A 19,152-nucleotide genomic window follows, 5' to 3' on the forward strand; every position below is an offset into this window, starting at 1 on the left:
CGCACACAGAAATGAGCGAAATAATGTTAAAGACACCCAGAGACAAGGTTAATTTGATCAGCAACGGAATAGGAGTTTGATATTAAACGAATACTATTCAAGAAAAAAAACAGAAACAGAAAAATTCGTACCCATTATTAGGTGATGATGAAATGATTGTTTTTAAGCTTTATCCGAATGACTCACACAATCCAGTTGAGAATATTATGTTAATGGTCTTATGAATATTCAAATTCGTTATTAATTTCGTTGATAATTTTGATGCATGCTCAGAGCACGACCCTGTATAATCTAGAAGATTATAAAAAATACAGACACAAATTCGAATTTAAATATGATAATCCAATTATGGAGAATAAAATATAATCAGCTGAGAATTTAAATCACATATAGCTTTGGCATATATTTAAAGTAAATTTATAAGGTAACTGTAAAACGTGGTAAACTGGCTCTAAGAAAATGCGAAATGCATTCTGTTTATAGTTTAAAACGATCTTTTTTGTTTAGGTATCTTGGTCTGCTTCCAGTCAAAATTCCAGTATTCCAGATTCCAGTATAGGCAAAATATCTGCAAAAACTCCAACTCTACTTATGATTTTGAATGTGATTATATTTGGTAGAGAATCATCATCTTTTAGGGGATTTCATTTCAAAACCAATTGCCAGTTTCCAATCTTCCAAGCTGTAAATTTTTTGAAATAAAATAAGCAGGTTTTCAAATTTGGTTTTCTCAAATCATTTTGTTTTTATTCATTTTTAAATGTCTTTGTTTTGTGTTGGCCTTCGTGAACCATTATTCGCTTAGATGATAACTTTTACAATACAATTAATAATACAATAATACATTGATGTACGTTCTTTCCTCGCATTTGGAGCTATACTGAGACTATAACGAATAGTTGCAGGAATATTTACAATTTGAGAGGGTTAGACAATTAAAACTATAAGCTACATTTTAGGTAGGTGCTGATGCGAAAAAAAACAACAAGAAGGAGGCGCTCGCTCAATGCTTAAAACTAAATAAAATTAATTTACAATTAGGTTTTTCTTTTTTCTTTTTCTTTGCGGTATAGTGAGTGCGCTAAATAAATTATAATTTATAGTTTGTGTATTGGCTAGGAATGTTTTGTGTGTTCTTTCCTTACTCTCTAGATCTGAAGTGCGCGAAGATTGTACTAGAATTAAGCGGAGTGGTTTGGAGGATTGGCTTACTTAGAGCTTTTGAAGATTTAAAACCAGTGGATCACTTTGGGAATGCGTCAACAATTGTACTCTACTCTGTACTCTACCCTAAAACTCGGCTCTAATAGAGCACCGGAACTGGTCGCCTTAGGGCGCTGTCCATGGAACCATCCATGCCATTTGGCGTGATGGTTCCGGGCGAAGATCCCGGCGAGGAGGTAGACGAGGATGGGTAGAGTCCAGCGGCATTGGCGGAGTGTGCGGCGTACAGCGAAGGTGCCGAGATGCCGGAATAAATGCCCGAGTAGAAGCTGCTCAGCGAGGTGGGCGGCAATTGGGGCGGGGCTTGTCCTTGCTGCTGACCCTGATTGTTGACCGCCGCCGCCGCCGCTGCCTGGGATTGATGCAATTTCGATAGAGCCAGTGGGTCAAATCCACCGAAGTACGGCACTGGATAGCCCTGATCCAGATGGTGTGAGGGTGCGAAGTATGGCGGCAGTTGATGGAAGGGATTGTAGCCTCCGGCTCCAGCTCCCGGTCCAGCTCCCAACTTCTGTTGACCCATGCCGCCGGCCTGCATCTGCAGTCCACCCTGGGGTCCAGCGGTCAGTGGGTTCTTGGGCTTGCGGCGTGGCCGGTACTTGTAGTCCGGGTGCTCCTTCATGTGCAGAGCCCTCAAGCGCTTGGCCTCATCGATGAATGGTCGTTTCTCCGACTCGGCCAGCAACTTCCACTCAGCACCCAGGCGCTTGGAGATCTCAGAGTTGTGCATCTTGGGGTTATCCTTGGCGATCTGACGACGCTGCAGGCGCGACCAGACCATGAACGCGTTCATTGGGCGTTTGATGTGACCCTCCTGTCCCGGCGATGTGGCCAGGCTGTGCATACCGGCGGACTGATGACCCGAACTGGAGTTAAGACCACTGCCATTGCTGCCCAGGCTGCTCTGGCTACCCAGACTGCCGGCGGATCCGATGGAACTGTTGGGCGACAAGGTCTGTTGGGCGGAGACCGCCTGGTGCATGTGGTGCGGGGTCATGTGACTGGACATGTGGTGACCCATGCCCGAGGATCCGTTCACACCCTGGCCGGCGGGTCCATTAGGCGATCCGCCCATGGCTGCCAGGCTTTGGGAGTAGTGCAGCACACGCTTGATATCCATGTCCATGCCGGGACTCAGCTGGAGCTGACTTTGCTGTGCGTAGTCCTCCAAGCCTTGGGCCTGACCCAAATGGAAACCGTAGTTGGGGTGTGTCGATAAGGTGGCCATTCCAGCTATTTTGAACACTTTGTTTAACTTTCGCTTCTTTCAAGATCAACACTTCACTTTCTAGAACACAATGTGTCTGTGGTTCAACTGTGATTTCTCAGATTTTTTCTTTGTCTCTATGTCAATTACTGTCTTGCTTTTGCTTCTGCTTTGCTCTTGCTTTGCTTCTGCTCGGATCGACTGCTTTTTTGTGACTGATTTCAGTAGTGTTTCAGTGCGGCCTACACGACTGCAGCCAAATCCCGTTTCTCTCGGAAGAGAGTTGAGCACGAAGTGCGAGCAACCCTCGCACCATTACCTTTACGTAAGCCATGTGGGTGCGAGCGGGACAGAGGCTGGGCTTCTTACCTGGGAGAGAGCTGCGCCGTCGTCGCGCTCTCACTCACACATAGCGCCTTCTCTCTTTCGTTTTGCGGCCCATTGTTCCACTGGCTTTGTTCCATTGGCTCCTTTATATCGGTTATAGTTGTTCGCCCATTGAGGGGTGTGTTCAATAGAGGAGCTCAATAGAGCCAAAAGCCAGGCAGCTCTCGTTCGGCTGTGCTTCGTGTTATTCGATTTAGCGACCCCATTCCTGTGGGGCAGGGGGAGCTCAAAGTACAGAGCGAGAGAGAGAAAGAGAGCAAGAGCGAGCGCGGGAGCACATTGATTTTCGCACAGTGGGCACACAATTTCCGTTATTGTTTGCACGGCGGCGTTGCACTTCCGCATCTCCTATGCAGCTAGAACGAGAAAGGGAGAGAACACAACTCTCTCCCCGCGTATGTGTGTGCGTGTTTGTTGGGCCAATCACAATGGGTCTTTGGTGTGAATTTTTGTCCATTGTGGGTGTCTGTGTTCTGCTATATACCGTTCTCTATGTGTACTCTGTAGTCGGTACTATGTGTGTGTGTGAAAGGACTTTTTAGTTTGTGAAAAGGACATGGAAACACGCTTTCCATTCTCTTGCCCCGCTCTCCATTCTCGCATTCTTTCATTTCGCTCGCCATTCTTCTCCATTCTTTTCCGTTCCCTTTTTGCCACTTCTTCCTGGCCGCTCCAGAAAGGATATTACTGCAATTATTTACTTATTTGGCCATAGAAAGAATCCCACAAAGGAGCCAGTGGAAGTGAGGCAAATCTTCACCCAGATGCATGTAGAACGGTCCTCAGTGCTTTATTATAATAAAGCTGTTTTAGCCAGCTTTTCTTTTTGGTTTCCCAAATAAGCAGTAGCAAAAGAAAAGAAACCTTTTAATGTTGATTGAAAGGACAAAGGCAATCGAATAATTCACAATTAAATTTACCGCAAACTAATGTTTTTTACCTCATTTACCTCATTCGTAACTAAAAGGGTATCCCAACTAATAATACTGCTTCAATAAACTACATTTTGACCCCAAAAACCGTTGTTTTAATAAAAATGTTTCTTTCAGGAATAAGGTTGCGACATTCTATTATAATTTTAAAAAACTCCATAACCCCAAAAGCAAAACCCTCACATTCTCCCCATTGAGCATATATCCGAGCCTTCTCTTTCCCTTTCTCCTGCTCACGCACGCACCCACACACCGATGCACCAAAGCTTAGTGCAATTTTCAATTGCATTTACAAAGCTCTTATACCTGGCCCATAGCGTAAGAGCATAAAAAGCTTTCAGCGTTCGCAACGTTTCCTTTGTGTCTGCTTTCCCCAAAAAAGGAAGAAAGGACAACGAAGAACGGCAACAACAACGAATCTCAAATAATAATGAAAGCAAAAACTGTTGTACGTTGTGTAATGGAAAAAGTTTTATCCGCGTCACATTTTTCTTGCCGAGTTTTCAGCATTTCACTTAGCAGACGAGGACACTAAGTGAGTGATAATAGCACACACTGTAAGATGAATGCAGGATCCTGTTTCCTAAAATCGCTCCACCCACACGCGGTATAAATAATTTTTACATTTGTGATACAATTTATGATGATTTCGTTATTTTATCTAACTGAATACAGGGACAAGCGAAACATTCTTTTAAAATCCAGTTCAAATAAGTGGAAAATGTAAAGCAAATCAGTTTATACGATTTAAAGTTTAACAAATACATATACTCTTAATGTGCTTTTCTACACAATTTAATTAATAAATAAACTATCTTTTCTTTATGAACTATCTCCATATGATGCGTTTTAAATTTAATTTTTGCAGAATACTGACAATAAAAATTGTCTTAAGAATACTGTTCAAATTAGCGGAAGTTGGAAACTAATTCATGATGAACTTCTTATACTCGTAGTTGGATAAATATACTCTAAATGTGTTTTCTTCCTAATTTAATAATTACTAAAGATAATAAAAGGTTTCCTTTCTTTTTATAATGCAAATAGCTGATAAAAATCTATCAGTATGAATACAGTGTCACAGTGCAGTTGAAAATGAAATAAATGTAAATTTAATTTGATCGCATAATGACAGGTGAGAGATGAGTCAAGTTGTGCCGTGATTACTATTATTCCAATACAATATTAACCATTATCCTTTCGCCAGAAATCACCCTCACCGCTTAACCCATTCGAAATTCACCGATTCTCGGCGGTGAAAGAGAAAGACTCGCGTTTTATTGTTTGTTCCTGCATTGTTGTTGTTTTCGACTGTTGATTGTTGTTGTTTTCATTCAATTGACATTTGGGGAGCTGGTTTCATTTTTATTTTTTTGTATTCCGCAAATATAATTTTTGTCATTCATTCTTTTTTAATTAAATTCAGGAACAATCGTGCAAATGTGAGACTTGACAATGTCCAGAATGGATTCAATGATAATGGCAAAAATAAAACGAATATAAAAGGCAAATGAGGTTACATTCCCAGTATTGTTCAGTTGATTGAATCGTTCAATTATTGATATGGCATATATATCGTATACATTATAGTATCATTTTTGCAAGTTATATATGATTTTTCCCCTCATTTCGAGTTATATAATTCAGTTTGCCTCGCATCTGGCGTCGGCAGTTGGAAAATGAATCGTTTTGACTGAATTTTCTCACGTCTTCGGATTGGCCTTTGTTCATTTTGCATTTCCATTTTCCACCCACTAGAGTTCTTTTTTGATTTTCCCTGCTTCCTGACGTACGTGTCCATTTGATCGCCTCACAGATTTTGGCGCTTTTCACATGTCATTCCAGTTAAGAGCATTTTTGGCATGCTCACGAATTTCCCTTTCTCTGCTGTGAATTTCTGGTGCCTTCTTCGCTTCGCTTTGATTTGGAGAAATGAAAAATTATAGCGCATTTATCGTTTGATGTTCATAGAATGTGGAAAGTTGGGGGATGGCAGGTCCAGCTAGGGATAATGAAATCATTTTCGTGGAAAAACTTGCATAAAATGAAACGAAATCTATAAAATGCGAACAAACAGTAATGTTATTATTATGGCACTTTAGATAAATACAATTTACTCACAGATATGATTTTATAACATTTTCTTACAAGGTTCTTATAAAATCTCATCATATCCGCTTTTCATGTACGGGCGTGATTATGCGACAAGAAATGGCCAAATTGTCTCAGGAATTTCTCCTCTCCGCTCATCCCAAGCTCAGACCATTAGGGAAACAAAACGAGCCATTCTTCCAAGGATACTCTAAGGAAGAACTCTATAGAAATGGAAGGACGCCCACATGTGCTGTCGACTTCCGTTTCGGCTTCACCTGATGCAAACCGGTTCCACTTCTGTCATGGATGTTGCACAATTCCTGCAACTTTTGTATCCGTTTTGTGCATCCTTTGTTTTGGCCCGTTTCTGGGGAACTGGAGGAAAACAGTGTAGCTGTTTGTATAGAAAACTATTTCCGGGGTCAGTTATGGTCATCAGTATTGTTCTCAAATCGCTGATAATATTTCGCAATATCATCCCAGGAAAAACAATCAAGTCACCTTTTTTCCGAACAACTTGCGGTGTTTGCTAAAAGGATAATTGGTGTGAAAAACATGTGTAAGCCCGCATCGAGCTATTCTGTTCAGCCCTGGTTGAATGTGGGAAAATGCGATGCAAATCCAATTGTCGGAGCTGTCAGAGCGTAGGTCTTCGATGGCCACTCATAATCCTTGCTCGATTAGAGTTCATTACGCTGCCAGGTCCTAGATGTCATAACAGATTAACCGAGAAACCTTAACACATCTCCCCCACCACCTCCTCCGTCCGCATTGTTCCTAACCCTTCCTCGCCGACTCCATCATCCAGCCACTTGGACTAAACGATGTTAATTTCTTAAACGAAGTTCGAGTGGCGGTCCGGTGGGGTTAACTTACGACTTGGGCCTGGGATCTCGTCTTGAGGCCTTTTTCACTCGTTTGTAATCGAAACGAGCCACTTAAGGAACCGCCGCGATCCTTGAGTCAAATTTCTTTATGCCTCGTTTTCATATTTCATTTCATTTCTATTCTTTTTGCATATTTTTCTCCTTGCGAATTTAGGGGTTGACTTCTAGGGGAGTGGTAGTGTAGTATTTGAAGAGCTTGGATACACCGCAATGGCAAAGTAAGCTTAATTCAAAGGCAAAAGAATGGTACGAATCTTACGGAAGATTGGTTTCGTAATGAAGGGGAAAACAAGATTAGATATCTTTGGATTTAAAAACGGTACAACCATTATATGAGTTCTCATTTTATTCGAGCCACATCTTTGATCCAAAGGTATTTGGTCAGCTCTTTAATAGACTTTGATTCCAACCTACTCCCCCTTTCTTTCAGTGTGTGCCTAATTTTTGTTGTCGCTCCTCTCCGAGCAAATCGTCGCCGTCAAAGTGCCCACTCGATGCGACTTTCGTTTGAAGTGGGTTCCGAGGCTCGGAACAGGCGGACGGAGTGGAGTACACAGGATTCCGGAACAGAGTGGAGAAGAGGTGAGTTTCCTTCCTGACCGACGTGCCGAATCCCACGGTGTGTGTTTACGACCAACAAGCACAGTTGGAACGGATTCCTCAGTCCAATGTGCAGCCTTCCATCGATTAGCTGCTGAAAAACCCCGAAATTTTGTGTCCAAATCTTGCGGTTTGATTTTGTAGCCCGAGGGCCAAACAACACCATCGGTTTAATGGGCGGATGGGCGTGTCGCTGCGAAAACCGCTGCCAAATGAGGTCCACTCCACCTGACGGGCGGCTGTCAGAAGCAGTTTTCCAACCCCCCAGGACTCGAATCGTTTTGACAGCCTGCAATCTTCTGCATTGATGTCAAACGCCTCCTCAAGCTTAGAGCGGATTTATGACTTCATTAGCAGCCACAGTTCTAAATATTAAAATCTATTTTAAAGACATTTGTCCTACTTCTATGGAAAGTAATCGTTCTCCTGATGAGATCTAATTTAATTGATTATTTATCATTGAAAAGTGAATACTCACTCCTTTATAATGAAAACGAAAAATATTCTTAATATTATATTATTAATTATATAATATATTATATTATTAATTTTATTTTTCATTAAGGGGATTTAATTAAAACAGCAGTCGTTCGTTTTTTTTCATATTCCATTTCAATTATCCTTTGGTGCTTGCCAGAGCTTTACTTTGATTTATATTCCTGTGGCTTCGTCGATTAATTAATTTCAGTCATTTGGCAAATGGTTTCGTCAAAGTCAAAGGGTTTGATTGAGCGCGTTTAATGCTGGCAGAGATCAAAGCGGTCTTTAAGCAATTGAAAGACACCTTTTGGCACCACCGCCCCCTTTCCTGTTTACTTGTGTGTTTTCCTATTTATTTTCTTTGGCTGAATGCAACATTTTCACTCAAGTGATTTGATTTGGCGAATTGAATTTGCGCTCCAAGTGTGTATGCATATCTAGACCAAGGCACATCCTCCTCCCCAACCATCACAGAACCGGAGCCATTCAATCTCCCCGTCAATCAGTCAGTCAGTCATTCAGACTTGGCGGCGTCGCCATCGACGTTTTTGTGGCTGTTGTTGTGGATTGTTTGCTTAGCGTCCTCCCGCGAGACTCAAGTGGCAAAACATTATTTTGTTCAGGAAATTCAATTAAAACTTTGCGGTTTTTTGTTGTTAGAATTTGTTTTTATTTTCGCTTCCCTTCGATTCTCAAGTGGTTTTCAATCAAATCGAGGCGCATTATTCAAACGACGCAGCAGTCGTGAGGTGGGAGACAAGAGTCCGATCGATAAATTGAAGGTGTGCTTAGGAAACGTTTTCATTTTCAATTAGAAATATGTTTTTAGTAAACAGAAATATTTAGTAAGCAAATTCTTAAAATCAAAATTTTCTTTAAATTTGTTTAGTACATTATTATTTTTTTCTCACAACTTAAAATTTGTTTCGTTTCCGATTTCTTAAAAAGCTCCTTTAACGATCTGTTTACCACTGATTTATGGCCATTCTAAGCTCATCGAAAACAACCCCGTTTCTATCTATTCGAGGCCATAAAAGTTCCGCTTTATGAGTTGGCAAACAGAAGAGATTCGCGGCAAGTGGCGGCCATTTGAATTAAGCCAACGACTTTTATGGGAATCGTCTGGGCCAATAAAGATGGTGTCCAAATGGGGGAGGTCGATTTGTCAGGGGGATAGGACATACATCCGTCTATCGATTTGCACATCATGATAACGATTACGTAATTGCAATTGTAGCAGCAACACAAAGACCAAAAAGAAAAGATGAAGGTTGCGCACTGAAGACTGAAAAGAAAAGATACTGATACGGTTACAAAGGCCTGACACCTTGCATTGTTGTCCTTGTGAAGAGGTATATCAGAGATTGACATCAATGGGATCGTTTGCCGAATAATGCGTGGGATCGCATCGTTCTGGGATCGTATCGGGTCGGAACCTTTGGGATCCGCGCTCCTTCGCAGCACCGGAAGCGTTTAGCAGTCGTCTTTGTTCGCAATTGCGAACAAAGGATAATGGAGCTGGGTTTGCGTTCCATCTGAAAGTGTTAAAGAGCAGGGATCACTCACAATCGGAGCTCTCTATCGGGGCCGCAGCTTGACTTTAATTGAGTTTGAATAGAGCAATTTAGTTCCCGCTGCGATCGGGACGTCATAACCGATTCGGCGTTCCAGTGCGAACGTTGCAAAATTTCTCAGACCGCGTCCCGCTGGAAAAAATTGTTTGCATTTGCTGTGGCGCTAATGATATGGTGTCTAAACCCCTTACGGTCACAACAATAGGGGTAAGCTTAACCCCTCACCCTGCCCCCACAAACGGCGTCCGCCCCTTTTGGGCTAACAATTACCATCTGAATGTGTCACAGTGTGGCCAGAAAGTATGTTCCCAGCTTTGGCGATTGGCTTTGCCATTGTGTCCTGGCCGTGTAATTACACACCTTTTGATCCGGGAGTCTGGCTCTGAGTTTAAGGTGTCGAGTTCGTTGCGTAATCATATGTTTTGGGTTTGGCAGCGCTGGCAGCTGTGAATAGTGTGGACACGCCCACCGGCCAAATCAACGCCCACTTCCCTCAATGGCTGAATGTAAATATATTTTTCTTGGGCTTCTGCTAAAAATTGAATAAATTTTTTAGCCCTCACACGTAAATAATGAATGGGAGTTTGATTAGAATTCGGAATATACTCGTTAGTCACCTTTTTGCAGACAAAGGCACATAAGTATATATATATGTTCGTCAAATCCTTCTAAGAAGAATAATTACAACAAAATTTACAAATCATATTTGTACTTTTTTCGGTTCATTGCGAACTAATTAAAAAATAAAATGTTAGCTACTTGCGGAAGCAGACCATAAATTAAATACAAATTATTTCAACAACACCCGACTAATGTATTAATTTATTTAGATACAGAAAATAAAGGTACACCTTAGATATGGATCTTAATTGTCCTCTCGACTTGTGAAATTTCCAGTCATAAAAAAGGCTGGCAAAGCTGTTTAATTACGCCCCTCGGCACATACAAACATTGTAAAACAATAACAATAAAAGCGCTTGAAGGTAATGGGCCAACGAAAATACAAAAATGGTATTGCAAACGGACAGTTTTTCACCTTCTAGGTGTTCCCGGAAAATCGGGCTGGTTTATGATCCTTAAGCAACATCGTTTATAGCGCAATTTCGGTGAGGGGCGTTTGCCAAATGACTTTTAAATGCCGTCTGTGATTTGGCCCTAACTATCGTAATTGTTTCGCTGGGCAAGTTCCTTTACAAAAATTGTAAAAAAGAAAGCAAAGAATTATAGCCGACTCAGGTTGAATCCTTTTGGGATTTGGCATTGGAAGTGGAGAAATGGTTAAACAAGCATTCAAATAAGAATTATGGACCATTCCCAGGTGAACTGCCACTAGAACTCAAAAGAAAATTCGATTTTCCTCCGACTCTTTTTCCCCTCACCTTTGACTGCCTTTTTCTTGGCTGAACATTTCCTTACCTTCTTTTTTTTCGATACTCAAGAGTTTGTTTAAAGTAAATTATTTATGCAAATCAAAGTGCAAAAGAAAGAAAAGTTTGCCATTTATTTTGCCGTTTGGGCTGTTGAGTGTGAGGGTTGTCAAGGGTTGAGGGTTTGACCTTTGTTAACTCTGTTTGCAATTCAGCTTTGCTCTTTGATTTAAAACTGTCAACGCACACGAGATCCGGAAAAATGTGCTAGAGTTATGGTAACAACCCACCCACCCACATGCAAATGCAAAAGCAAATTTACCTATGACCCTTTGTCGAACATTTTTCTTCGTTCCCTTTCTTTTTCGGTGTGAACTTCATAAGCACATTGATTTTATTAAATTGTTATTTTGAGTGAATTTGATTTCGATATTTGTTTGTTTGGGCCAACTGTCATTCGCAAGCATCGACACTTGTGCCACAGATTTTTCGACGCTCGCCTAAATAAGTCGTCGATTATGTGGCAATGGCTGTGGCAAACATTGATTTAAAGTGTTTTGTATATTTCTATTTCTAGATTTTCTCTACAATAAATAAATAAAGGAAAAAAGGGGAACAATAATAATTTTAAAATACATATTCTTATTCTTACTTATCAATAAAAAAACGACTTTTAACTTGAATTGTGAAGCGCAATGTAGTCTAAATTTATTGCCCAAAAAGAACACATACATATTAACATGGCCCAATAAAACTTGAACTAAGTAAGTGACTCTGGTTTGTCCAAATGGATCTTTAAAAGTTGTTGTTATCGGAACTTTCCGATTTGGGGGCGGTGCCGAAGAACTTCTCGTACTCCTGTTGACGTCGAAGGGCGCGAGCCTCGCGCTCCATTTGCCGCTTCTTGGCGAACCGCTGATGGATGCGCTTCATCTCCTGCACCTCCTTCATCTCCTCCTTTTCCTCTTCCTGAAAATAGGTAATTAATAATCATACTTGATGATAAATTATTCTGCACCTACAGTCATGTTCAAGCGGAGGACCAGTGCCCTCCTCCCATCCGACATCGACTGACTGTACTGCATAAAGTTCTTCAACCGCTCGGCGGGAGGAACACTCCGCTCCACGACGAGGACGATCCTGGCCCATTGGCGCTGCCACTCGTTTCGGATCTCGGCGATCTTCTGATACGTATTACCCATCATGGCGATCAACATGTTCACCAGCAGAACACTCACGATCACCATGAACAGAAAGAAGAGGATCTTCGCCTCGTATTCGTGCTGCGTGGACACCATCGCTCCATAGTAGTCACCAAAATTCGTTAGCGACATCAGAAACATGGCCACTATAGATTCCATGGGCGAGGGCATTGGATTAGATTCGGCGTCCTGATCCTCTGGCGAAGATGGGTTGTCGAAGGTCAGAAAAATTATGTAAAATGCCTGTTGGTAAAAAGAGGGGTCACAATGAGAAATCCAGTTTTAAGTAAAATGAAATTAAGTCAATACCTGGGAGAAACCCATCACGAACACCAAGTAGATGGAGACGAATCGGAGTAGATCTCCCATGACCATGCGGTATATCATCACTACGAAGGGACCGACTGTTTTGAAGCCACTAAGAAAAATACAAAAATAATTGAAAATATTAAAAAATAGTCGAGAGATAGTCTATCTTACCGACAAAAGAATAGAAAATAGGGAGCAGTGGTTAGCATTATCACAACGGTGACGTGGTCATCTATTTCGGTGAGACAGGAAACCCTCAACCAGGGTATGGTCATCATCAAAGCACACGAAAACAGAAACATAACTCGCGACGGTGCCGTCATCTAAGGATCAGGTTATAATAAGATATGGTAATTCAGTATTTAAATTTACTTGCCAAGTTTTCGATAAACATTTTAAGGCCCAGGAATCGAGCTTCTCGCAAGGCGACCAACAGATACAGTATAGCTCCTACAAAATTCAACAGTTCTGCCATGATACGAAGTTTGGCCAAGTCGGATTCGAGATTCATCAAAGGACACTGAGCGTAACTTTCCCACCAGGCGGGCAAAACCTCAACCTCCGAGGGATCGTAGTACTCAGTAAAATTAAGCCAAAATGTTTCTGAAAAAGAAAGTTCAGTTAGATATATTATTTATATTTAATATAATGACTACACTTAACTGTATTCGGTAGTCATAGCCCGCTTGCTGTGCAGATGGTACGAGTCGGAATCATTTTGCCTATACAGATCATTTTTAGCCGTAGTGCTATTGGCCCCATCCTCGTCTTCGTCCTTGGCATCCGGACCTGGACGCAGGATGAAACTGAACAGCGAGATGAGAAAGTAGAGGGCGAACATGTAAAACTGCTTGTAGAAACGCGACTTGCAGAACGTGTCCCATTTGGTCTTGAGCAGATCTATGACCACTCCATCTAGCAGTTCCAAGTGCTCCAGCTTATCGCCAAACACCACAAAGTTCAGCACGGAGTCCTTGTTGATATTGCCGGTTTCCTCATTTATAGTGTCTATCATCAAAAGCGGATATGCGGCACATGTGATGCTACCCAATTGCCAATAGATCTCCCGTTCGATGCTCATCACGTGGAAGAACATCTCAACTCTGCCCAACTTGGCGGCCAAAGTAAGAGGCGTGAGATTTTGAATGTTTTTTATGTGTATGTTTGTTCCAACCTAAAGATATAACAATTTTGAATTAGTTAAAACTATTCAAAGTAAGAAATTATTTTACCTCGTAGCCAACATCAAACATTTCCATCTTTTCGTAAATGACCAGCATGTGGAGAACGGTGTTTCCGTTGGTGTCCTGGAAGTCGGGATCGGCACCTCTGGCCAAAACTAAGCGGAAGCACTCCTCCTGCGACAGGCAAGCGGCAAAACTCAATGGGTATTCTCCCCAGTAAACATAACCATCGTAGTTGGTCATCGGGCAAAGTGCCACATACTCGTGATCCGGCGAATCCGTGCGAGAAAACTTAGTATCCTCCGCCGACATAAAAGCTCCACAGCAGCTAAATGCGTTTTTAAAATTCTGTAATGTAAATGTTTTAAATTTGTTCTTTTCTTTTCTTACCGCTCTTGAACATCTGCGTTGGCATCCAGCAGATACTTTACCATTGCCGGATCTTCGTTGACGATGGCAATGTGCAGGACACTCTCTCCATAGTACTCGTCACTCATGTATATGTCCAGGATGAGTTTCGGGTAGAATTTTAGCAATCTTTTGGCGAGATCAGCGTGCAAGGAAGATGCATTAAGCAGGCACAAATGGAGAATGGTTTCACCCACAGCGCCACGCATCTGAAAAAGATCAATACATTTAAAATTAACTGAGGTTACATTAAAACATATAGACTTAAAAAAGCAGTAGTAAGAAACCATCAATGGCATCGATTTGGGCTTATTCACTCCACTCACATTAAGATCCCAGCAGACGAATCGATAGGCCGTAGGATTGGAGATATACTCGGCCTCCGAAACCTCGGGGCAGTAGTCATGGATGTTGAAGTCGTCGTCTGGATTCTCGAGGGCTCGGATCTCGGGCAATTGGCGAGTGCGGGGGCGATCCCGATTGCGCAGCAGTACGAGCTTCGAGATGGGGAAGTACCGTCCAGCGCCCTTGTTGTAGAGAAAGGGCTCCACCTTGGTCTTGATGGCGTGATCGATCTCAGCAAACTGTTTGGTTTGACAGGCTCTTTTCATCATGTCCACCAGGAGTCCACCGCCCTTGAGATTTACGAACTTGTATAGAGCCTGGGTGGAGACTCCGGCTTGCTTCTTCACCCCGCTGGTAACGTTGCTCTCCGTATTCCCCATTATCCGATCCCGAATTCACTTTCCCCCTGGGTTTTTTATAATTTCTAAACGCTTTTGAACCGCGACATTGCTGAAGGAACTGTCTGCTCTTGGAATTTTCTATTTGTTATGGCGAGGTCCTTGTCCATTGGTGGCTATTGATAAAACATTTCATTGCACGTCCGTTGCCAATGCAACAGCTGAACTTGAGCTCCTTTGCTTTGTTTACGCTGTGTTGCTACGACATCGTGTACCTGTTGCACCTGTTCAACAAGTCTCATTGGCCTCTTCTATGGTTTTGGTTTATCATGAATCTATCAACGAAATGTAGGTGAGTCGTGTATTCCTTGTTATCTGGTTTCTTTACATGTATAATTGAGTTCTACATTTTTATGTAAAGTAAACATTTAGAAAAAATTAATAGTGTTACACATTTATAAAATACTTTAAAAAAATGTATAAAATTCGCGATGAAGCCTAACTCTAAAAATTTATTTTCTTATTATTTTAGTTTGGAAACAATGATTTATAAATAAATAAAACGGTGCATTACTTTTACAAATGTATTTTGAATTCGAAAATTTTTGACTAAAAGCCATGTCCTCGATGTCGAGTTTTAGCCGTGACAATATTTCCTACATTATACATATATTTATCTACATACATTTTCTACATATTTTTACAAGGCGGTCACACCCGTAAGAATGCAATCGGTGATATTATTAAAAAACAAGTTTAAGTGTATACTAAACTGCAAATATAAATTCCAAAGCTAAACTATCACTATCAATTATAAGCAATCTAAATATGTCATTGAAATTCTACAGTCCGGATCTGACAGTTCACAAATAAACTAGAAAAAAATAATCCCAATGACTTCGTAGCGACGGCGACGGTTTATATTGTGCAAACCTAAAGTGGACTTTAAACTTATTTTAGGGTGAGCCAGCTTGTAATCAAGACATAAAATATTAAAGGTTTGATATCTCCCGAAATAGTGCATCTCAATAATTGAGACAGCAAACCAAAGTTACCTATCGAATAATAGTCGATTAAAGAATGACGGCTAAAGAATTAGTCGCTTAGTTTTTCGATAGGTTTTAGCGAGGACTAAACCCGATAACTGCTTTTGGTTTGTGTCTACGATTTTCCAATCAGACAGTTTGAATTAAACTGTTATGTATTTCCTAAAGTAAATACTTTACAAGATAGATATGTAAATATAGTTCTAGAACAACTATGAAAAATATACACGCACAAAATAAAAAATTTAAATAGAGCAAAAAAGCGTTTTGTGTTTCACCCGATACTCGTTAAGAAGTTCAAAATATCAGAGAGTTAACATTGTGAAGTGTTACCGTGTTTCTGGCAGCGAAAGATTCTGCAGGTAAGCAAACTTACGAAATCCCGTATATTTCGGCTGTTCGCGACTGGCCACACTTTGCCATATATAAGCCGATGCAAACCGGAAACAACGCGATTTCGGTCGTCGAATTTAGTTTGAAGCGGGCGCATCGTCGGTCTGGCATATATCGAAACTGCAGTTGCATTATTTAAACATTTTTACTCGTAACCAATAAAGAAGCGTATGTTGTTGCTGCGCGCGTGAAGTCGAATTGTATAGAAGTATCGGAAAACGACATTATAAAAAACCATAAAGAATACATAAGTGCACTTTGGCGTTTTATTACTTTTACATATATTCGATAGCGCGCGCGCGGTGAAATTTCCCACGTAAAACCACCAAATCACAACACTCAAAAAATAAGTTAAAGACGTTGCCAACGTTACGCACGCGTACAAATACAATTTACCAATAAAAAAATACAGCTATAAGTGCTTTGATATGCGAAGAATGCTGATTTAAGTGAAAGTGTAAGAAAATCGAATAAAACACAATAAACAAAGCCGATTTTAGGCAATATTCGGCTCAACTACCTGTTCTGCAACAAATACATAAACAGCAACAACAACACCGAGATCTAACTGTTGCGCTTCGCCGGCTATCTTCGTCTCCCTCTCTCCTTAGACTGCGCGCGCGTGTGTGTGTGTGCTCCTGTATTTTCACCGTTCAATTGTTGTTGTGGCTTTTCGCCAAGTGCAAATAATTCGTTTTTGTTTTGTTTTTAACCAAATTCATGTTCAGCTAACGGTTAAAGCCACTCGTCTGCTCCAATTGGATACGCAAATATATTATTTCAACAGGTGCGTTGCCCGAACTAACTGTGTGCAAAACGGTTCCCAATTAGCAAATGTTTAAACTGTACTGTTATACGGTTTCTTCAAAAGAAGAGCGAAAAGCGAGATAACTGAATAGATAAGGAGATCTAATTGGGCAATAATAACTACTTTTGGGTGCAAAATATTAAGTTCTATAGTACAAATCTCTGGGAAAGATAATATATATCCCAAATGATCTCATCTCATCTAATCTGATCTTTAGTTTATACTTAATGGGTATTCTCTGAAGTCAATAAACCAGTCAGAGTTATAAATATTTCGCGATAAAAAGATAGTTGCATTGCAGTTAAAGTGTGCAACTACTTAAAAATAATGTAACTGGTCATATAACGTATCCTAATAGTTTGCTTTGTAAATTAGGTTAGAAAAACATAAATAATAACAAGTTATTTTTTTTTTCAATTGTTAAAGAAAGTAATTAAGTTTGTTATTTAACACATTTATATTAATTGCGTGACTGGTGTGCCTGTCAAATGACGCACTTAATTGCTTCCCATCCTTTATTATTTATTTCTTTTTGTGTAATCACGCATTCTCAATAATATTGATTCTCAAATACGCAGTCATTTGAAACAGCTTAGGAGAAAACACTTTGGTATCGTCATTCTGTTGTTTTGGGCCAATTAAGTAAGCGACTTTTACTCATTTATTTATTTGGTGAGTTTGCTTGTGGCGGTGGGACAGTTGTAACTTTTCCACGAATGCGAAAATTCGCAATTGTTTTTATTTATTTGTTGATTTTCGCATTCCCCTTGTGTATGTTTTTTTGTTGTGGGTTTGAGCCAGGTTTTCGTGCCAGGCAGAGACATCGTTGACTTTTTGTTTGGCTTACTTGCTATTTTAGCTTTTGTTTCTCCCCCGCTTGTTTTTTACTCGGCTTTTGTGGTTTTAGGAGTTTGAGGAAGTTGTGCCACCGATTAATTAATTATAGTGCCGGTGCATTGTCAACTATTTCCGGACCACCTGCCTTATCGTTGTCCTTATCCCGCAGGATGCAGCCCTACAAGTGGTTCATCTTGCACTCGAGTATCTTCTGAGTTTTCCCCAACGTAATCCGAGATCCACTTGGCCGAAGATGGAAAATCTGCAGGGGCAGCTGCTTCCTCTGTGGATTGCATCATGCTGCAGAGTGTAATTTGATATTTTTTTTGGTTTGTAAGTGCGTCCATTTCCTCTAAGTTCATTTTGGCCTCTGTTTAACATGGTTTAGAGGTTCTCGTTTCACATTTGCACTTTGCAAAGTCTGCCAAAAAATAAAAACAATACTGGCCAACAAACAAAAGAGAGAAACAAGAAAGAAAAACATTTTGCTGTTGGCTTGGAATATTTCGCCTTGGCACAGTTATGCGGCTTTGGTCATGTTTTTTTTTGGCTTTTCTGTTTTTCATTTTCAACGGGCGTCTAAAAAACATATCATACAATTTAAATTGTTTACCCCAAACAAATCGAACAAATGGTAATTAATATTTAATTAAAGTTAATGAACACCTTATGCAACAAAGGTAAATTGAATGTGTTACATTAGAATGCAACTTTTTGAACAAATAATTATAAATAATTTATAGTCAGTAAATGTTCGCTTTCAGTTTTTAACCCCTAAGCAAAAAGTCGTTTATTTTTTAATTATCTTATTGAGCAGCCTCTTACAAAATCTTATTAAGCAAAATGCATAAAAATGCAAAAGCGAGAAAATGATAAAAAAGTGTAGCTGAAATTGAGTGTAATTAATTGCTTGAACTTCAATTCACGACGATTCAAGGTAAACAAGTTGAAATAAAAAGATTTCGTATTTCTTTTAAATTTATTTTTTACGCCAGCTTTTTTTGTGCTTTTGTTTATAAACAAGGCAATGACGAGAGAACTCGTGCCAGTTGTTGCTATTATTGTTATTGTGCCAAAATCTAAACAAGAACGATGCGTAAAAATAAGAAAAGAAACCGAAGAGAGCGCAGACAGTATGTGAAAGAATTAAATTTGGGGCACAAGCCTGTTAAAATGGGGTGGGAAAAGCTCTCAGGAGGGGTTGAATGAATGGCTGATTGAAGAGCCCGATGACGTCGCCAATTGACATTTAATTGGTTTAAACAACAACCTGAAACAACTCGTTGATCGAACGACTCACTGAATGAGCGACTCAAATGGAAATGCATTCAAATGCCATTCCATCAAACTGGGTCAAATGCCGCTTCTTCAACTTCCTCTGCTTCCTCTTCTTCCACCTGTGCCACCGGTTCAATGCACCAAAATGAAGAAGAAGACAGCAATTAAGTTTACTTTATACTTTTCTGTATACACTCTAACGTTAGTTTAATTTTTATAGCATAAAAAACCGTTTAAACCTCTAAAGTCTGC

The 19,152-nt window shown here is 40.4% G+C and overlaps 3 protein-coding genes across 3 annotated transcripts in view; 1 reads left to right on the plus strand and 2 right to left on the minus strand.

The window, feature by feature from the left end:
* Positions 1-720: 720 nt before the first annotated feature.
* LOC117141106 (SOX domain-containing protein dichaete) lies at positions 721-2,654 on the minus strand. The gene has a single exon (XM_033304428.1). It carries the CDS (start codon positions 2,450-2,452, stop codon positions 1,304-1,306), a length of 1,149 nt encoding a protein of 382 aa, XP_033160319.1. The 5' UTR covers positions 2,453-2,654; the 3' UTR covers positions 721-1,303.
* Positions 2,655-11,449: 8,795 nt separating this feature from the next.
* On the minus strand, positions 11,450-14,703 carry LOC117139993 (transient receptor potential cation channel subfamily V member 6). Its single transcript, XM_033302703.1, has 9 exons — positions 14,182-14,703; positions 13,838-14,064; positions 13,496-13,775; positions 12,927-13,437; positions 12,640-12,866; positions 12,435-12,586; positions 12,264-12,372; positions 11,775-12,197; positions 11,450-11,721 (listed from the first exon to the last, which is right to left on the minus strand). Exons 1-9 carry the CDS (start codon positions 14,578-14,580, stop codon positions 11,548-11,550), a joined length of 2,502 nt encoding a protein of 833 aa, XP_033158594.1. The 5' UTR covers positions 14,581-14,703; the 3' UTR covers positions 11,450-11,547.
* A 1,328-nt stretch (positions 14,704-16,031) lies between these two features.
* Positions 16,032-19,152, plus strand: part of LOC117141621 (rab11 family-interacting protein 3) — a 41,640-nt gene continuing 38,519 nt past the window's right edge. The window contains exon 1 of the mRNA XM_033305144.1: positions 16,032-16,764. The gene's annotated coding sequence lies outside the window, so the exon portion shown is untranslated. The remainder of the gene's footprint in view (positions 16,765-19,152) is intronic.

The sequence above is a fragment of the Drosophila mauritiana genome, chromosome 3L (assembly GCF_004382145.1).
Source record: "Drosophila mauritiana strain mau12 chromosome 3L, ASM438214v1, whole genome shotgun sequence".
Lineage (NCBI taxonomy): Eukaryota > Metazoa > Arthropoda > Insecta > Diptera > Drosophilidae > Drosophila > Drosophila mauritiana.

What these genes read in the sequence shown, in the direction of transcription:
- LOC117141106 (XM_033304428.1), bottom strand. Translation starts at nt 2,452, where the DNA reads ATGGCCACCTTATCGACACACCCCAACTACGGTTTCCATTTGGGTCAG.
- LOC117139993 (XM_033302703.1), bottom strand. Translation starts at nt 14,580, where the DNA reads ATGGGGAATACGGAGAGCAACGTTACCAGCGGGGTGAAGAAGCAAGCC. An exon ending in TCGTCTGCTGGGATCTTAAT is followed by an intron (nt 14,065 to 14,181) that starts GTGAGTGGAGTG and finishes GATCTTTTTCAG; the next exon opens with ATGCGTGGCGCTGTGGGTGA. An exon ending in TCCTCCGCTTGAACATGACT is followed by an intron (nt 11,722 to 11,774) that starts GTAGGTGCAGAA and finishes ACCTATTTTCAG; the next exon opens with GAAGAGGAAAAGGAGGAGAT.